Genomic DNA, 20,124 nt, shown 5'->3' on the forward strand with positions numbered 1-20,124 from the left:
AAAAAAACTCGATATAAGCCCATTTAGATTAAGATGCGAAATTTTTGATCTAGTCGTGATAATAGAGCAACCATGTTTGAAAGCAGAATAAATAGAATCACAAATCTCAATTGTCGAACAATCGAATGTTGAAAGATAAAAACAAAAAATTAAAAAAAAAACAACGGAAAAAAATATGAGTAAACATTGGTTAATTCACTAACCTTGAAACTTCCATGTAAAGGAGGCATGAGTTTTTCTTCAATTTTGTGTTAATTCCACTTGACCCGATCTTTTTTATAATTGAGAGCTCTTTTCTAAAGCAAAATCATCAATTAAAACAACCTAATACATTCAATTTAATTTTCCATAACAAAATCACAACATGCCAAGTTCCAAAACGCATGAGAATCATAATTAATCATGGTAGGAGTAGTTCTCGCCTCTTACAAGAATTCAAGAAGAAATTTGCAAAGAAAAACCATTTTTCTTCACCTTTTTTTTTTTCTCTTTCTCTTTCCAAGCGCAAAAACTATAGAAAAGCTTGAATCCCTCCTCTTAATCCATCAAAAACTCTCTTAACCACTTTAATTTAACTTATTTTTTGTGTTTTTCTTAAGGATTTAAAGAAAGAAAATCAAAAGCCTTATCTCCCCCCCTCTCTATTATTGTTGTTGGTTATAAGAAGAAGAAAAAAACATGTATTTATAGGTTAGAATTTTCTTCTTTACCACAATGCTCTTATGTCTAGTTCAGTATTTTTCATTTAACTCGATATCCAGTCTCGACCCCCTTTTAAATTATTGAACATAAACATCTTTCTCCCTAAAGTTTTATTTCTAATTACTTAGAAATATTCCATTTATATTTCAAATTGACCTGTATCATTTATGGGTTAAATGTTTTTTTTTTAACCGAGGGTTTACAAAACAAATATAATGGGTTAGAGTAAACATGTAGTGCAGATTGGTTGGCGCGTGTGTTATTGATTACTTTTTATAAAAACTTGAGTTTAATTCACTGTAATCTTCTTATTAGTATGAGGTGTGATAAATATTTATGAGACATTATCCATTATGAAAGTGTAAGTGACAATAAAATCACTTGAAAAAATCTTAGTTATAAGCTATTGAAATGTTAAGATCTTAAGTCTTAAAAAAGACCATGAGTGTAGGGTTTTTTAATCTTAAACTCATGAAAAATTAGATTATTGATAAGGTCTCACTCACAAGTAGATCATGAGTGATTAGTGAATAATTGAACGATGACTCAATTAGTGTAGGCAAGATTGATCAAACCATTATAAATTTGATGTGTCTCTCTCACTGTTTATCTCTTCTACTTTATGCACTTATACATTGAATAATTATACATGTGTATGATTGGTTATTTCAACAAAGTACAGGATATTTATATCAAGGAAAAATTTTAGCATACAGAAAAAGAATATTGAACCATAGTTTTGGCATTTTAAGGAGTTAAAAAATTAAAAAAGAATTAAGATATTAAATCTTAAATTAAGCTCCTAATTCACCTCCCTCGTAAGTGCTTTTAAAACTTTTGTTTTTTACCTATCTAGTGATTATATAAAGGTTGTGGTTTATTGATCCAAAAGTCATACTCCCGCAACATCTTCATTGGAACTCAAACTTGTTATACAATAAATATGGTTTTTGTACTATATATTATTATGCATTTGCATTGTGGATGGAACTATTTGATGAATTTTTGTACTATATATTACCATACATTTGCATTGTGGATGGAACTATTCGGTGAATAATGTTTTTTTTTTTTCATTTTGATCATTGCACTTTATTATTTCTCAATTTCATCATTACATGTTATATTGGTATTTTTTGTTTGTTCAGATTTTCTTTTCTTTGTATATTCTTATAAGTTCAAAATGTTTGATAAAAAATCAAAACATAATTAGAGCTCAATTTAATGGAATCTAACTTAAATTTATAGTATAAAAAATAATATTATAAATCACTTTGATCTCCAAATATTGAACCTGTAAATGTTTGATCCTTTATATTTTTTTAATGTGTGTTTGACCTTAAACTTTATTTGTTTAACGTTTTAATCTTTGTGTTTGACAAAAGATAGAGAAAGTCATTGGAAAAGGAAGGGTTAGAGAGAGGTCGGTTTGTCCCATTTCAAGAATAACAAAAGGATGATTTTGGTGTCAATAGGTTCATCTTGTTGAGAAGAGTGTCATTAAGATGTTTTAGAGTTTTTATCTTGCTAGTAAAAGTAGATTTGTGTTTGAGATATTTTTTCATTTGATTCAATTTTGGTTTTTTAAATTGATTGAAGAATGTTTTGATGTTAGACATAGATTTAATATGATTTTTAGAATGCCTATTATGTATTTTCCGGTGAAAGGGTTGAAAATAGTTTTATGGGGTTCCAAAACTTGGACTGAGAACTTCCCATCCATTGGTGGTGACTGGAATCTAAACTTGGAGACGATGCATCATACTACTAATATGAACGTGTCATTTACCTTTAAATAAATAAAAAAAGCCAAGCAAGAAAAGTTGTCTTTCTTTCCATTGGGCTAGTGTGCATAGGCTCAACCTTTTAAGCCTGGACATTTAGCCTTTGTTTGTAACCCTTTAGATCTTTTATTTTTCAAAAAAAAATTTAGATTTTAATTAAAATATATTATTAATAATTTGTAAAAAAAATATTAAAAGTCTTTCCATTCCCACCGTCTACTTTTGAATGTCAATTATTGATCCCATCATTCCATTCTCTTATAAGCCAAATATGCCATAAAAGATAACAACTCATTTCTGTTTTTCCTGATTGACTCAAATCGTTAACAACCATTCATAAAGTCAACCCACTTAACTGATTCTCACTCAGCCCATTATATCTACTCCAAAGTCCTAAAAATCACTACCAAAATGGGTTTTGTTTACGAAGTAAAATGATTACATTCACAAATTATAAATTTGAGATTTTATAATGTATCATATTTCTAAAATCATCTTGAATATTTATATGAAATGCAAAGAGATTAATGATACACATAGATTATTTGATGAAATGCTTGGGAGAAATAATATGGAATACTTTATTTACTAGCTTATTGCTTACAAGCGTAATGATTATGAGTAAAGTATCTACATGGTCTTTTTTATTTTATAAAAATGTTGTTTGATAAGATAGGTTTTGATGTGATAACTATTAACAAGTTGCTTCACATTTCTTGAGTTAAATGATGTTGAGATTGGTAGAGAATTGTTTTGTTTTATTGTGAAATTGGATTTTGAGTTCAATTGTTTTATCAGTACTCTAGTTGATTTGTATGGAAAATATAGATCAATCAATGAAGTGAGGCATGTTTTTGATGAAATAATATGTGAAGATTTGGTGCAATGATATGTGATATTTTCTAGCTACGGACAAGTTGTAGTAAACCTCATGAATCTAAGCCTATCAATGAAGAAAATCAGGATGTATGATTAAAGAAAAAGGATACTACTAGAGGCTCACAAACACCTGTAGAAAAAGTCTCTTGTGTTGTTTAGGGGCCTTTCTAATACTTACAATAGTAAGATTACAAGGGAAATGAAACCTTAAAGACTATGTTTTATATTGAGCTTTTATAGGTATTTTTACATAGAGTTATGAAGAAAAACTAGACTAAGAATGTAAAAAGAGTGTTTATAGTTACCTTGTGTTTCATGAAAGCATATTTATATCTATCAACCATATCTACTTTCATGGTGATAAGGAAAAAATAGTTACACATAGGCATATGGCAATCATTTGAGTTGATAGCTTCTAATGAATGGTAGTGTTTTATTTTTAAAAGAAAATGATCTTGTCATAAAGATCATTAACTAAGCTTAAAATGATTTCAACATAATTGTCACAACTTTATGGGTCAATTGGTGATAAAATGACATGCATACCATAAAAGTAAGTGGCTTTATTTAGGGTTGAGATACATAGATTCAAATGCATGGCCTTAAAGGCAAAAAAAATCATGAAATCGTGATAACTTAATGGAAAGCAAATAAAAAAATCATAAATTCTAATTTTCAACCAACTAAACTCGTGATCCAAGTCATAAGAACATAATTACCCCAAAGAAAAAAAAACATGAAGCTCATTTCTAAATCAATCTATTATTGAAGGATAAAATCAAAAAATAAACAATTAAAAAAACAATTTAAGTCATCTCGAGTTAATCCGGCAAACCACAACCCAATTCATGAGACTAAGATAATTTAATAAATAAATAAATAAAACATGAAGTCCAATTCCCAACAAACTAAACTCGCGAACCGAATCAAGAAAACAAGATTATCTTATAGAAAGTAAATAAAAAAAAATTACAAAGCTTAGCTCTAAACTAACTCATTGTTGAATGAAGAAATCGTAAAAGAAAAAAATAACTCGATTCAATCTAGGTTGACCCAATAAATTTATAACCTAGGTTGTGAGACCATGATAATTTAATAGAAAAAAAATCATGAAACTCAATTTTCATCCAACTAAATGTTAAAGGCAAAAATTAAAAAGAAAATGAATTAAATAAAAAACCCAGAGAAATGAGAAGGAAAAAAAAGTAGTATTAAGAGATAATAATAACCTTATAAAAAGAAAATTAAAAAAATTATGAAAATCAATTCTTAATCAACCTACTATTAAAAGATAAAAATAATAAAATAATAAAATAATTCAGTTATTTCGAGTTAACTCACAAAATTTGATCTTTAATTTCTACATGATTATTTTATTTAAATTTACTTTTTACAATGTTATTATGTTACGGTTATCGATTTCTAAAAGTTGTGTTTGGATAGAAAGTGTGATGATTTTTTTTTAAAATTATAACTATTTTAAAGCACACATCACATCTTCTAAAAAATAAAAAAATATATTTTTTATTAAAAAAAAAATCCATAACAGCTCCCACCCAACCACACATTTCAACTCTAAACACCAATACCAAGCAATTCGATAACAACATTTGCCTTCTGGGTTTTTTGTGGTTCAAGCAGACAAAATTTCCCACAGTACTTCCAGTTGATTTGACATCTTTTTCTGTTTTTTGGAGCGTTGATAACGTCAATAGACAAACACCATGCTTTTTTTTCTTTTGGTGGAATATCATTGCGTGAAATTGGCAATTTCTCAAGCCGAGTTGAATCTTTCCACGCTGATTATTCCTGCCCTCTCTGCTTCTTTCCTTACCAAGTTATTTTCTGAATTGCCGAGTCTTCGAATAACGTATATGTATAAAAAAAGAGGGTTTCCATGAGAGAAAAAAAGAGGTAGCTTGCTGGCCTTAATACATAATCACTGCTACTAATCTTAAACGTAACTGGTGCTATTGCCATTCATAACCTCAACGGCTCACGTAGCCACACCTACCTTTCAAAAACCGAAGTCTTCCCTCCTTTTTTTTTTGACTAACACAACTACTAACGGCCATTTCCACCGCGCTCTTGCTCTCTAAAGTCTAAACAATGAAAAGCCCATGTTCTCCCTACGTTCGCCGGACCCCAGCCTCTGGCGTACGGTCTACGCCGGACCATATTCCTTACTCCCCTACATCCTCCTCCTGCCCAGGCAGCTCCGCCGTGAAGAAGCGGGACCCATTGTTTGCGGTAGCGAAATCGGTGGCCGGAGTGTTTGGTGCTTGTTTAATGCCCCCCGAGCCTGAGCCGAACGATTCAAAGGCCTTTGGTTCCTCTGAAGAGTTAAAAGCTCCCTCTGGTAAATTTCTTGCCTTTTTCTTTACCTTATTACTGTCTTGTAGTGAGTTTTTGCTAAGAGAAAAGGTTGGAAACTTGAGAGTTGTAGTTCTTGATTCATAAGATATATATAAATGTCTTTTGGGGATTTTTTATTTTTGAATTTTGTGGACTGTAAAGTGTGATAATAATATAGAAATTGATATTATTATTATTATTATTTTAAAATATTATCTTTGCAAACAAATCACAACTTAAATATTCTGTTGGGAGCAAGTGATCAGATGCTTGTGTGTGTTTTGCTTGTTTATACACACTAAAGTTTGATTAAAACGTCAATTTATTGCTATGGTAAAAACAAAATACATAAGCAGATTTGGTATTATTCCAAAGCACCAGAAACTAGGGTTCAGGTTATTGGCCCAGTTGAAAACTGTGTCATTAATCTAACAAAAAAAAGAAGGGAGACTTGCATATCTGATTTTTAAGTTTTTTTACTAAAGAAAATATAACAAAATGCTTAGTTTCAGGACATTGACGCATACTTGCAGTATTTGATGAGGTTTTCTTTTTTGCCTTTCCATACGAAATGAATTTATAGTGTTAATGAACCGCTCATATTTGTTCCTGCCAGTTGTATCCAATACTTCTGGGAGCAGTGAAAGAAGGCAAGGTTCAAATCGAGGCATTTATAGCAGTCCGTTCAATTCAGTCCGTGAGAGAGAACCTGGGAGTGTAAATTTTACCATGGAGGAAATATATACAGCCACAAGGAACTTCTCCCCCACATTCAAGATTGGACAAGGTGATTTTGGGACTGTTTACAAGGGGAGACTCCAAGATGGAACCGCTGTTGCCATCAAACGTGCCAAGAAGGTTGGTGAAAGTTGCAATTTGTTTTTCTTTTTCGCTGAGTGTTCTGGGGTTTCACAGATTGCTTGGTTATCTGTGCCTGCAGAGTGTAAATGACAAGCATTTAGGTGAAGAATTTCAAAGTGAGATTCGAACACTGGCACAGGTGGAACATTTACATCTAGTAAAGTTCTATGGATATTTGGAACATGAAAATGAAAGAATTGTTCTTATGGAGTATGTTCCCAATGGAACTCTCAGAGAACACTTGGATTGTGAGTTCTTAGCAACCTATATATATATATATATATATATATATATATATACATACTGTGTTGGATGTGGCGGATGGAGATGTATATATGTTTGCAAATGTGGGAAATTTTGTTGATTCAAGAATGGCATTGATGCAGGTATGCATGGAAATGTTATTGACCTTGCTCGGCGCGTAGATATTGCAATTGATGTGGCTCATGCAGTCACCTACCTTCACATGTACACAGGTTTTCTTTAATGGCAGCCAACCTAATTTTACTTGTTTCAAAGTTGGAGCTTCTGCTATTTCTCTGCCACTTGCAGCAACGTTGTCAGAGATATCTTATTGGATCATTGTTGCTTTCCATGTAGATCACCCAATTATTCACAGGGACATAAAGTCCTCCAACATTCTCCTCACAGAAAACTTTCGAGCCAAGGTAGCTGATTTTGGTTTTGCTAGACTGGCAGCTGACAGCGATTCAGGTGCCACCCATGTGTCTACCCAAGTTAAAGGAACTGCTGGATACTTGGACCCAGAATACATGAGGACGTATCAATTAACTGAGAAGAGCGATGTTTATTCATTTGGTGTGTTGCTGGTTGAACTAATGACAGGTAGGCGTCCTATTGAACCGAAAAGGGAAATAAAGGAACGATTAACTGCAAAATGGGTACAATCCTCTTTCCCTCTGTTTCTCCACTCAATACAAGTATTGCTAAATTATTAATAATGTTCTGTAACTGCTATAAAACCACAGCTCTATAGTTATCCAACGCTTGCAATATCTGATGGAAGTCCTCCACCGAACCAATAAAGCAATCCCAGAGCTTCCATCTAATCTCAATATTATTGGAACTTGTCTACCAATATGTCGAAGCAATTAATACTTTTGTCCAAGAGATCAAAGCGATCACATTTACTGGAGTAATAGCAAAGGAAGGTTTCTCTCTGTTCTGATTTCAGTTGGTTTACATGCAGGCAATAAAGAAGTTTGCAGAAGGTAATGCCATTGTGATCTTGGACCCGAAGCTAGAGCGAACTGCTGCAAATAACTTGGCCCTAGAAAAGATTCTGGAACTAGCATTGCAATGTTTGGCTCCTGGCAGACAGAGCAGGCCGAGCATGAGGAAATGCGCAGAGGTTCTTTGGAGCATTCGTAAGGATTACAAGGAACAATCAACCTCAGATTTTTGTTATCTTATTTCTTCAAAATCACAGGGGAGTTTTTCAGTTATAACAGAAGAATAAACAAATAGCTGCCTAGTATTGTGGAAATCAACCCCACACCAGAAATGGTAATGTAAAGAGAAGCAAGCCGAAGCAGTTGCTTTTCAAGACGAACAAGTGATATGAGAGTAACAGCGCAGGGTGGTCAGAAAGGATTAATAGTTTTCCATAGAGCATTGCCAAGATGACGCAATATTGCTTAATAAGATTCAGTGCTTGCAAGATCATAGGAGGAACACTACTTGCGACATTATTAAAAAGCCGTAGGTTGGGGTCTGCATTTTTGCTGCATATTTAAAAATCTTAAAAATATTTCTGGCGATCTTGAACTATCATTCTGGGAGAGCCATGTTCGAATGGTTTTGTTTTTTTTTTTGGGTAAAACTTTGCGAATATTGTATATTGATAGGTTCGCAATATTTATCACCACTTTCTGAAGAATTACACAAGCATTTCACTCATGATCTCCATTTGCATGCAAACTGCGTCTAACTTGGAAACTGGATGCCTGGTCCAATCTGTTTCCCGCGTCGTTTATTCAGATTGCCAAAAGCAGCTGGCACTAATTTTCCAGTTTGTTAATAGATTCAAACATTTCTGCGGCCAGCTACAACTCAAGATCTGATTTGCAAGTAGTAAAGAGGGAATGAATCCATTCACATATGTATTTCTATGATAAATAAGTTAAATCTTATTAATAATATGTATATATCAAATAACCAAAATAATCCTAAATGACTGGATACCCAAGAAATTCAATCTCAACGCTGGCTCTCCTCCCCCTAAATCTTTTCAACTACATTTATATCTTTCCTCAATCCACTAACCTGTTTATCCTACCTTTGGCTGTACATACACATTTACAGAAAGTCAAAAGAAAAAAAAAATACTGCAGAAAAAAGGGGGAACAATAATGAGCAGAGAAGCAGCTCGTGGCTCTTGTTGCTATAGGACACAGTAGATTTGTGTCCATTATTCTTTTTTTACATAAAAAAATGTTAAGAAAAAACATCCGAGATCCGAGATCCAAGTCATCGAACCAATTAATAATTTAAATAATAATAAAAATAACAATATAAAAAAAACAAAAAAAGAACTAATATGAGTCTATCTAAAATATATAAAAGGCTGATAAAACAATAAGGATGGAGAGACCTTTCAAACATATTTTTTCAAAAGATAGTGTTTAGTGGCCGGATAGCTCCACACGCACTGCTTGAACGATGCAGGGGTCATCCACATGCCGGCATGTGCCATGCACTCGCCAACAAGATTTTTTTAATTATATTTAATAAATGTAATTTACAACAACGCTCTTGAGTACCCTTGGAATTTACAATTAAAACATTGTAAAATAACAAAAATAACCCTTGGATGAGAGTTTTGTTGGTTTTGTCTTTAAGAGCATCAAATAATTACATTATTATAAAAAAAATTAAAAATGCAAAAAAATCCTAGAGTAATAAGCATTAGATTATTTTATTTTAGGGTTATATGAGTAATTTTACTATAAAAAAATAAAATTACCAATATAACCCCATATAATTTGTAAAAAACAATTATATCTTGGTAAAAAAAACCATTTTGCATCCCATGCCTAGTTCAAAGGTTTTTTTTGTCCAATGATGATTTTGTATCCAATAAATAGTAATTTGTATCTAGAGGAACAATAATTTCTCCTTTAGTATTTTTAATTCAATTTAACTTCATGTTTTGCCGTAATAATCTGGTAGATGCAATCAAAGAAGTCTTGTTTGGTATGGACAACTATATTTTCTTATATGTACTGGAGATAACTTATTTTCTTCTAGGAATAGAGAGCTAAATTCTGCCAAAATCTCTTCTCCCTCTAACTATGGTTCAACTCTTAAAAATGAATCATGTCGTGTTAACCCATAGTTTGCATCTGGAGTGGTTTGATTTTCACTATTTATAATGTCTACTTTTGAACATAAGCTTACCCTTCTCTCCCCACTGCAAGACCACCCCCTCTTTCTCTCTACCCCGACAAGCCTCAGATATGTTTGTTTTATGAATTACGTTAATTAGCCATAAAATATATTGATTTGAGTTGTTAATTTTATTATTTTTGAAGAAAATTAATGGTTTTAAGTTGTTGTTGATTGTAAATTAGGGTGAGAGTTAGGGTTTTTTAGGTTAATTCAAGAATTTTACCGAATTAGATATAAAATATGATAATTAGCTATGAAGTGTATCAACTAGTAATTGATGAATTTAGGTTTTCACCACACATATGTTATCGTTAGAGTTTTACTGATAAATTATGTTATCCATGAAATGGAATGATTTTTATGCCAACCCTTACACGGGCACTACATGCCCGTCCTCAAGATGAACAAGTTGATGTGGTGCAGGCCCACCCATGAGCGCTCCAGGCCCGTTCACTAGCTTGAGTGATTTTTAGATGTAGTTAGAATGTAGGCTTTAATGTTTTAAGAATTATGAATTATTAAATTTGATGAATTGTGGTGTGTTGAGTTATTAATTGTGTTGGGAAGATGAGTTGTGAATTGTGAATTGTGTTTCTAAATTTTGATATATATGTTGGGTTGGTTTTTTGTTGCAGGGAATTGAAAGTTGGAAAACATCCCTAAACACGTTTTTTAACAAGTCTCATACGTTACATGCTAAGCTTGTTGTGTTTTTCAAAATATATAAACGCAGAGAAAATGATAAATTTTAATTTTATCTGGAATCCCAAGAATATCATTAGATAGATCTAGAATTGGTTAGGATTTATATGAAGATTACATGAAAATCATATGTTATTTTTTTCTTTGAATAAATGCTTTAAGGTTAGGTTGTCACAAACCACAAGTCATCCAAGAGTCTGATCTCTAACAGTAATTTACACAAACTACTTGTGAGAAATCTCCTAAATCTTTTTAGAAGAGAGAGATTGTTATGCCTTTGAATTCTGACTCTTTTCTTTTGTTTTTTTCAAGTTTTCTATGTAATGTTATATTATACAAAAAATAAGAGGCATGTCATTATATTTATAGAGAAACCTGAAAACTCTATAAATAATAAAATATCAATTTGTTCTCTAAATAATATCATATACATTATTTTAGGATAATTTTATAAATTTATTCAATCAAGTCCCTACTTGATTTTTCTAGATCTAGAATTGTAATTCCTTATACAAATTGCATTCTAGTCTTAAATATCTAAAACTTATTTACAATCAAGTTACAATTGATTAATCATCTCATTTTAGTTTATAACTAATGATTCTTATATGATTATCACAATCCTAATAAGTTGTGAAGATCAAGTACAATGTCTAGCAACTTGTCATGATTCTCTAAATATTAGAAAAGTCATAAGTGGTTTGACTTAACTTTGTAGTAACTAGTTTTTCAGTGTAATTATTATCTCTTCATCAATAATGTTTTGATTTAGACATTATAGCATGAAATGTGTCTACTCTGTCAAGTAATGTTTTTTTCAACACCATAGTCATTGATTTTTTAAATAAGATCTGAAACTCTTTCAAATCTCATTCCACCTTACACAAGGATTTACAATAAATATTATTTGATAACAAATGAAATATTTTCCTTAATTTGTCTAGAATGGTGAATCCTTTTTTGATTACTCAAATACCTTCATATAGTTCATGTTATACATAATATATGCTTGTTCATTACCCTTGATTAGAACAACACGTAGCAAGATCAAAACATATATAGCATTCTCTCTATAAGATAATTTAGTGATCTTAAGTCTAAGGATCACTTACATAACTATCACGTGAGTTTTTGCATATATACAGGTGATCTCTCCGTATAAATTTTTCATGCGGGTCAGTTCAGTATATATATCATTTGACAAGCACCTACATAGTTTTAGGTATTATTCATACCTCAACTTATAAAAATAGTTGCTTTCTTTCGTAAAGAAAAGAATATAATATGTATAAGTTCTAATGGCTCTAATTAATATAAAGTAGTTAATTTATATATAAACTATAATTTTCAGCAAATTGAAACTGAAACATACTCCCATTTTAATATGATTCCTCTTTATCATGGCAAGTTTCCATCGTCTCTTCGAAGTTAGCATATTCAATTCAATGCTGCTGCTTATCAATTTAAACTCATCTCTATGTGCTCTCTCTGGGATCTTACCAATTAGTTAGTAGACGCCAAGCATCGCTGGTGAAATCTTTTAGGATGATCCTTTCTACCCTGTGTTAACTTTTTTCAGAGCACATTTGAAATTTTTTGATCCTGTTTTGTGATGAACACCTGTTTGTTCATATTAATCGTTCGAGTTGGGGTTTTTTTAAAAAAATTTTAAAAATACTATTCAAGTATATAGATAGTCTTAACTCTATCACTAAAAAAGAATTTATATTCAATTTTATTTTTAAAATCAGTTTGTTTTGGGTAAAATATTTTACAATTAAAAAATATTTTTAATGTTTGACTTGCAAAAAGTTTTATCTAAAATTTTACATGTAAAATATTTTTTAATGGCAATGATAAAAGAGAAGATGGTGGTGAGATGGTGGTCATGGTAGTGGTTAGATGGTGATGAGGTGATCGTGTAGATGATGGTGAAAGATATGGAAGTTAAAATAATTGGATGATATTATAAGTAGATTACTATTTATAAAATATTTTACGGGATTTTTTTTACCGGTCTCCTGGAATGTATTTGAACTAGCCAAGTTGATTTTATCATATCAAGACAACTCTCATGCAATTTGATTTCAAACTTGGCTAAATAAAGAGTCAGACCATAAGGTTTCAAGCTCGACTTGCTGAGTTAATAAAATATTATAAATAGATTAATATTTGTAAAATATTTTAGGAGACTTTATAAGCTAAAAATATTTTTCAATAAATAAACTAAATTTGAAGATTGATTGTAAGAATATTTTTCAATGACTATTTCCTGTAAGATATTGTACAATAAACAAACATAGAAAAATATTTTTCATAAATAAATATAAAAAAATCTAGAAAATATTTTTCTATAAAACATTTTATGCAAAACAAACCCTTTGACTTTCAAAAAATTCTTAATTAAGAACCTTCTTGACTAATCATCCATATTTTCATTCAAGGTGTATTATACAGTTTATAAAAAATTTAGCGTTTTCTATTAAATGATTCTAACATAATTCTTTATTGAAAAATCAAAATATTATAATTAAAAAATTCATAAAAATAGTAGTTTAAGTATAAAATTGAGACTATCACAATAATTTAGAGTTGTATTTGAAATTTGCAAGGTAGTTTCAATAAATAAAAAAGGAACGATTTTAAAATTGTTTAGAGAAAAACTTAGTCTATGATAATATCTATTAACATTGAATGGAAAAATAAAATAAAAAATAATAGCAACTGAAACAACTTTCAAAGCATAATTTAAATTTATATTTAAAACATCTACTATAACAGCTCCTTGCTATTATTATCCAGAAACCAAGAGCTCCCAGTTTCCCAATCGGAGCCCTATTGCAACCCTGATTTAAACGTGGGATTTTTCTTCTTCCTTCTTTTTTTTTAAAAAACCTTTTCAGAAAGATTTTCAGATGATTAAATGCTGTTACATTTATTTAACTGTCAATTAATCTACTGTGAAATAAAGATGAGCCATCTGATTGCAGCCTTTTGATGACATGAGCCATCCATTTATGCTCCTTCACGCGCATGAGGAGCGTGCTCGGCTTTTCAACTTTGGCCCATTAATTAAGCGTTTGGGAGTGCTTTTTTAAAGTACTTTTAAAAAAAATTTAATTTTTTATTTTAAAATAATATATTTTTAATATTTTTAAATTATTTTAGTTTATTAAACTCAAAAATAATTTTTAAAAATAAAAAAATATTATTAATATATTTTTTAAATAAAAAATATTTTAAAAAATAACTACAACTATATTCCTAACCACTTTTACAAGAAAGGGATTTTATCCGTAAATTTTAAAGAAAAAAGTGGACGTCCCGTTTGGTGACTTGTCCCCTTTAATGAAATTCAGTGATTAACAAAAGTTGGGTCCATAAATCGAGTTATTTACCGTATCTTAATTGTGTATTTTAAAAGTTATATTTTTTATGTTTTAAAATATTTTTATTTAAAAATATATTAAAATAATATTTTATATTTTTTAAAAATTTATTTTTAATATTAAAAAAATTAAAAAAAATTAAAAAAATAAATTTTAAGTAAAAAATAAATTTTAAGTAAAAAATAAATTTTCTAATTTTAGACAAATAATTTTCTAGCTGTACTGTTAAACATCCTTAACACAATTTAAAAAAATTTTTGAAAAAATGATACAAGTTAAAAAAATATTATTAAAATAACATAGTTTAAACACAATTGCTATTGGAAATAATAATTTTTTTAAAATTCATATCTTATTCAAATTAATTAACATGTACAAAGGTCAACTCAAAATTTGAGACACATAAAGACTTTATTTTTTACAAATTTAGTATCATTAAAAAGATATTGAATGAACGATTCTAATCATACCTTGAAAGACCACCTTGTTTGGTTAGGGATTTTATTTGGAATTAATTACGACCGTATTTGGTGGTCTGCTAAGGTGTAGTTAGAATCATCTCGTCAAAATCTTTTTAACGATACCATGTGTGTATGAAACGGAGCTCTAGTGTGTCCACGATAACTCCTTCTTTCTTTTTCTTTTATTATTCCTTTATTTTTTGGAAGACATACATTTTAAAATATGACTAAACAACTGCTATTAAAAATAATAATTATATACATAAATAATATTTAAAAACATAGTATACTACTTTCTAAATATTTTTATAACGTATGTCAATCTCTCAAAAATTTCACAACACTGCTAGTTTTCAAAAAAATTCCCATAAATCCCTTTATCATCCCAGGCAGTCGGTGGTGTGTGAACTCAGTTTCTTCTACTTGGCTACACATACCATTTCCATCATTTCATTTTAGGATTGATTCCAAATCTTTTTTCTTTCTTTCAAATTGATGAATAATAGCTTTCTGGGAAATTATTACACTACTTGACCTCGTTAGGTTTTTTTAATCAATTAATGAAATTATAAGTAACCATTAGGAAAGAAATTTTAGGTCTGAAATACAATAGAAATTACAAAAAATAAAGTTTTTTGGCAATTTACTATGCAATTAATCCAATCAAACAACATCACCAATACTACAATGACATTCTCGTAGAAATCACTAATATTATTCAAACAAAAGCTAAAAGAGATACGTCTTTTATCATAAATCAAAACATAGTTTATTATTGATTGCAACACAGTAAAATAATTTTTTTTTCTAAACAAAATCATTTTACTAGTTATAGTTTTTTTCATATAATCTATTTGTCGTTCTCATATTCATCGAGAACAAATCAATTCTTTAATATTTTAAATATACAGTGAAATAATTTAAATATATTTAAGAATAGAAAAATTAAAACTATTGTCCAAGAGCTTTTTGGTCTTTTAACGATTTGATTGTACAATGAAATAATTATTTTTCCTTTAAAAGCTAAAAAATTAAAACTCCATCCAGGGTGTTTTTGTATTTTTATTATGGTTTTTTTTTTAATTATAATTGGTTTGAATAAGTGGCAATTCAATCTTTTAACAAAATATAAATATAATTAAAAAAAATAAAAGTGTTTGGTGATGCTACACATGCACCAACAAATAGATATTCAGCTGTGCCTTTAATATCTTTTATCAGTTAAACACTCTTTTTCATAACAACAGTAGAAGTGTCATGTCATTCTCTTTACAACAATCAAGTGTGTGTTCACGATGAAGCGGTGATTAGACTTCAATTGACTTTTTTTCTCTCCCTCTTTTTTCTCTTCTTGCCTTAGATTTCATGGCAGCCTCTCCAAAAATTAAATATATCTTGTCAATTTGTATTTATATTAATTTTAATTTTTATTCTTTTAATTTTTATTTGTTTTTTTAAAATTCTTTTAAATTGATTTTTTTCAATTTCACATTTCAATATTTTATTTCATTTAATTTTTGTATCCAATTTGATACTCATTATTTTGATCGTTATTTTTTTTTTGTTTTTATCATTTTCTTGATTTATTTTATTTTTTAAATTAATCCCTCATTATTATTTTTTTCATTTAGTTCTTATACCATATTTGGTCTTCATTGTTTTAATTATTATTTGTTTTATTTTTTAATTTCATCATTCGACATTAGATTATTGGGTTTTGAACTTTATTTTTTTTATGGAATTATCCCGATCTCATATCTTGAGTCGAGTGAACTTAAACTAACTCATTTTTTTCAATGTTTTTTTTTAAAATTAGTTTTTTTCAGTTTTATTTTTCATCATTTAGTTTGCTTAGGGGTTTACTTTCATTGTTTTATTCAATTTGTTTTGCGTGGTTATTCTAGTTTCACGATTGGATCATGAATTTGACATGCTAACTCGATTAATATTTTTTTAAAAAAATTTTAGCTTATCCTTTAATATTTTCTTATGATTAGATAATTTTTTTTTGTACAAAAATATAATGCACCGCTTTCCCGATGACACATTTACCGGGTTGAATGGCAAGGAGAACCCATTGCGCCACATTCATTGTCAAGCTGAGTAAAAACGAGGTTAGGGGCAGAAGAACTGCATTGAAGACGAGGGGCCATGGAACCCAGATTTGGAAAACAAATTACGTTTCAGTTCTATATTTTTATTTTTTTTTAATTATATCATTAAAAAAGCATTATACATGTTTCGCACCTAAAAATCATGTGTTATCCAATTGGCACTTCCTGAATTTCTAGTTTTGTCCCTGAATTAGGGTTTTTTTTTTTTTTATGGGGCGAGAAGAATCTGTTGCATTGTTAAATAGGTTAATTCACATCTAAAATTTAATCTCATATTTGATATTTTCTTAATCAATGAAGTGACCTCAAAAGAAATAAGCAATGAATAATAATAATAATAATAATTCTCAAAAGTTTCCTTGATTGATGCATATCCTAGAGTTAAGGATTTGTTTTTTAAAAACGTGAGATGGAGAGAGCCACAAAACTAAACCTTTAAGATTCGATCGAGACATAATTACAAAAAAAAAAAATGATTTCTTGTTTTTTTTTAATAAAAAATATCATGGAAGTAACTTAACCACCTAAATTAGGGTTTTCAAGTCGCAAAGTAATGTCAACTTTATTATTATTATTATTATTATTTATGGTGAGAATTCAATTGTTTATAAAAATAGAAATGTTTACATGCTAAAAAAATGAAATTGAAATGAATGATTAATCGGGGACTGAAGATTGTTAACATGCATGGGAAAATTACAAAATATGAAGTCCATTTAATTTAATTCCTTAATCTATTCGATCAGAAGATGCTCCGGATCTAAAAAGATCTGTGCACTCCACTCCACAGCTGTTGAAAAAGATAAAACGAGAGCTTGAAATTACATTACTACCCTTTCAATCAAGTGACCTGCACAATCTCTAATATTAAAGTCAGCTACTCACACACCCTACAGCCCTCCCTACTGTCATGTTACAGAGAAAACATTAATTTCACACATAGCAAAACACAACAACACGTGCAACAAGATTATCACCAAAAACTCCCCTAACCCTAAACTAAATAAATAGATAACCCCCGATAATTTCAAAAAATAAATTGGAACACCAGCAGCAGCCACAGCATCTTCTCTTCTCCTGCCTCTCCTCCAAACTCTTCACATAAAAGACTTCAGGGACCGCGCTTTCACGGGTTTCCGCATCCGTTTCTTGCCGCTATCCTCCTCCTCTTCGTCGTCGTCGTCGTCCTCCTCCTCCTCCTCGACATGATCAAACTGCCGATTATTTTCAATTGGCGAAGAACTTGAAAACGGTGTCGTATTTTGAGTCATGGAATCAATAATGGTACCGTTGTCAACATCTTTGTCCTCATTCTTGTTGACTGCATCTCTATCTCCTCTTCTCTTGCCCCACAACGGCCCAAACCCAGAATAGTAATAAAATTCATACGGATTTGAGTTGGATGATGACCCTTTTTTAGCTGACTTTGCCCGACCACGGCGTGCCCCGGTAATACAAGTACCCTTATCAGGTTTTTTTGTAGCAATGGCACTGCCATTAATGTTGCCGTTGTTACATGATGATGATTTGAGAGATGTCAAATGATGATGATGGTCGCACATGGTGAGCCCATTTCTAGTCTCATTCTTGCAATGCCAACCTTTGCCATCAGTCTTGTTGCATTTCTTTAGCTCGAATTCGCTATCTATTTTCATTCCTTCGTAATCGTCAAGCATCTCTGATCTCCTGTTACCTTCATTGTCATGATTATCGTCAATAATAACCATATTATCGACCTTCATTTTAATCATTCCCTTCTGTTCCGAATCTTCCATCATCATCGACGCCACGCTGCGCGTAATTATATAATCCAACAATATTCAACAGCCGCAAACACAAGCTCACCATTCCATAAAAAAAGTCTCAACAATTGCTTCCAAAATATCGAGCTATTCCAAAAACCCTAATGCTAAACAATACGATATATCAAAATTGGCATTAACGATTAAATTACCTCTCAACAGCACCGATAGAATCGCCTAAGCTACCATTTCCATTAAGGCTATCTTCTCCTTCGAACTGATAGAGAGAAGAGCCACAGAGAAAGAAATGAGAAAGACCCATTAACCTAATCGGCTATTAGGGGAAGAACACACGACAAGACCAAGAAAATTTAGGGTTTTAAGGCAACCCTAATGTTTGATGTCAGAAAAACCCTAAGAAGAAGAAGAAGAAGAAGAAATGCAGGTAAAGAGAGGATAAATAGAGAAAGGGTTTAGATAGATCTGTCAAAACAAGAAGAAAAATGAAAGAAATGAAGAGAGACATTCCATAATGAAAGCTTACCTGGCTGAGTGAAGAAGACGGGTAATAAGTTTCTTGAGAGAAAGAAATCACATCCCATGGTGACTGGTTAAGCTGGCAAACATGCGTCTGTAGTGGCTGAGCTCCTGAACCGTGCGAGAACACGAGAGACGATAGCTTTGCGTTCTTTCGAATCCTCATATTTGAAGAAATAGTAATTCTGGGTTTATATATATGGTTACCAGGACAACTTGTTGTGTCTATATATTAGATCCAACGGAGAGCAGGTTTTTTGTTTCAGTGGGGAGAGGAAGGGGAAGAAGGAGAGGGGGCTGTCTTCGCTATTGTTTTTGCTCGCTGCAGATCTCACAGAACTCGATAATGAGGGTTTCTTATTAACTTTCTGTTGCTTTCTTGGCCCTTCATATGTTTCGATTTTTATTTGTATTTTTTATCTGGACATTTTTGTCCTTGGGCTGGGTTTTTATTTATATATATATATATATATATATATATATATATATATATATATATATATATATATATATATTATTTACAGTGCAGTTTCAGAAAAAGGGAGAGAAGCCTGCCGCTATTACACGTCATGATACATGTCCAAAGCCTATAAAGAAAAATGATTTATAGGCGGTCACTTTATCTGATGAGGTTGTAAGTCCTTGCCAAGGTGTATCTGCCTTGCTCCTACCTTGAGATTTCTTTCTTTTAACGACATAAGTTGGAAAAGGAAAAGTCAACATGGTACCTTGTCAAAATGGAGATCATACTCCGGTCATCTAAGAATCTTGCATGCAAATATATCGTAATTTAATTAGCTAGCACCATATCTCTGATATAAATTATCACCAACACATGATTGTACAGCGTAATCTTTCGTCTTCCATCAACTAATTAATATCTTCATTTTGATTATTACTAATCTTGTACTCGTACTTGTAATATACATATACATATATATATATATGATAATAGATAAATCTAATTAATAATGACTCGATATTGCTACTATAAGTTTAGAGAATTGCAGTGACACAGAGGGTAATATTATCAACCTTGTCACTCTCATTTATATAATGACCTTTCTCATCGGATGATTTCATAGAATGGCATGGAGCGTGCTCACGTGGTTATCACTCGGGATTTGAATAGGATCAAGGTGCGGTAGCTAGCTTGTTTTAAATAGTTTTTTTTATGATTTTAGATT

The 20,124-nt window shown here is 30.7% G+C and overlaps 2 protein-coding genes across 3 annotated transcripts; one reads left to right on the top strand and one right to left on the bottom strand.

Annotated features, from left to right (window-relative positions):
* Window positions 1–4,959: 4,959 nt before the first annotated feature.
* Window positions 4,960–8,501, top strand: LOC133691902 (calmodulin-binding receptor-like cytoplasmic kinase 2). 2 transcript variants are annotated; one of them, XM_062112522.1, is made up of 6 exons: window positions 4,960–5,724; window positions 6,304–6,578; window positions 6,661–6,829; window positions 6,968–7,057; window positions 7,182–7,483; window positions 7,792–8,501. In XM_062112522.1, the coding sequence occupies exons 1-6, from the start codon at window positions 5,475–5,477 to the stop codon at window positions 8,059–8,061; spliced, it is 1,356 nt and encodes a 451-aa protein (XP_061968506.1). In that variant the 5' UTR covers window positions 4,960–5,474; the 3' UTR covers window positions 8,062–8,501. The 2 variants fall into 2 exon arrangements, with proteins under 2 accessions (XP_061968506.1, XP_061968507.1); XM_062112523.1 differs by having other exon boundaries at window positions 4,963–5,724; window positions 6,337–6,578.
* Window positions 8,502–17,451: 8,950 nt separating this feature from the next.
* Window positions 17,452–19,297, bottom strand: LOC133691913 (uncharacterized). Its single transcript, XM_062112537.1, has 3 exons — window positions 18,945–19,297; window positions 18,613–18,677; window positions 17,452–18,449 (listed from the first exon to the last, which is right to left on the bottom strand). The coding sequence occupies exons 1-3, from the start codon at window positions 19,101–19,103 to the stop codon at window positions 17,756–17,758; spliced, it is 918 nt and encodes a 305-aa protein (XP_061968521.1). The 5' UTR covers window positions 19,104–19,297; the 3' UTR covers window positions 17,452–17,755.
* Between the last annotated feature and the right edge of the window lie 827 nt (window positions 19,298–20,124).

The sequence above is a fragment of the Populus nigra genome, chromosome 4 (genome assembly GCF_951802175.1).
Source record: "Populus nigra chromosome 4, ddPopNigr1.1, whole genome shotgun sequence".
In the NCBI taxonomy this organism is placed as follows: Eukaryota; Viridiplantae; Streptophyta; class Magnoliopsida; order Malpighiales; family Salicaceae; genus Populus; species Populus nigra.

What these genes read in the sequence shown, in the direction of transcription:
- LOC133691902 (XM_062112522.1), top strand. Translation starts at nt 5,475, where the DNA reads ATGAAAAGCCCATGTTCTCCCTACGTTCGCCGGACCCCAGCCTCTGGC. An exon ending in CCATCAAACGTGCCAAGAAG is followed by an intron (nt 6,579 to 6,660) that starts GTTGGTGAAAGT and finishes CTGTGCCTGCAG; the next exon opens with AGTGTAAATGACAAGCATTT. An exon ending in AACGATTAACTGCAAAATGG is followed by an intron (nt 7,484 to 7,791) that starts GTACAATCCTCT and finishes GTTTACATGCAG; the next exon opens with GCAATAAAGAAGTTTGCAGA.
- LOC133691913 (XM_062112537.1), bottom strand. Translation starts at nt 19,103, where the DNA reads ATGAGGATTCGAAAGAACGCAAAGCTATCGTCTCTCGTGTTCTCGCAC. An exon ending in CGTCTTCTTCACTCAGCCAG is followed by an intron (nt 18,678 to 18,944) that starts GTAAGCTTTCAT and finishes TCTCTCTATCAG; the next exon opens with TTCGAAGGAGAAGATAGCCT. An exon ending in TCTATCGGTGCTGTTGAGAG is followed by an intron (nt 18,450 to 18,612) that starts GTAATTTAATCG and finishes AATTACGCGCAG; the next exon opens with CGTGGCGTCGATGATGATGG.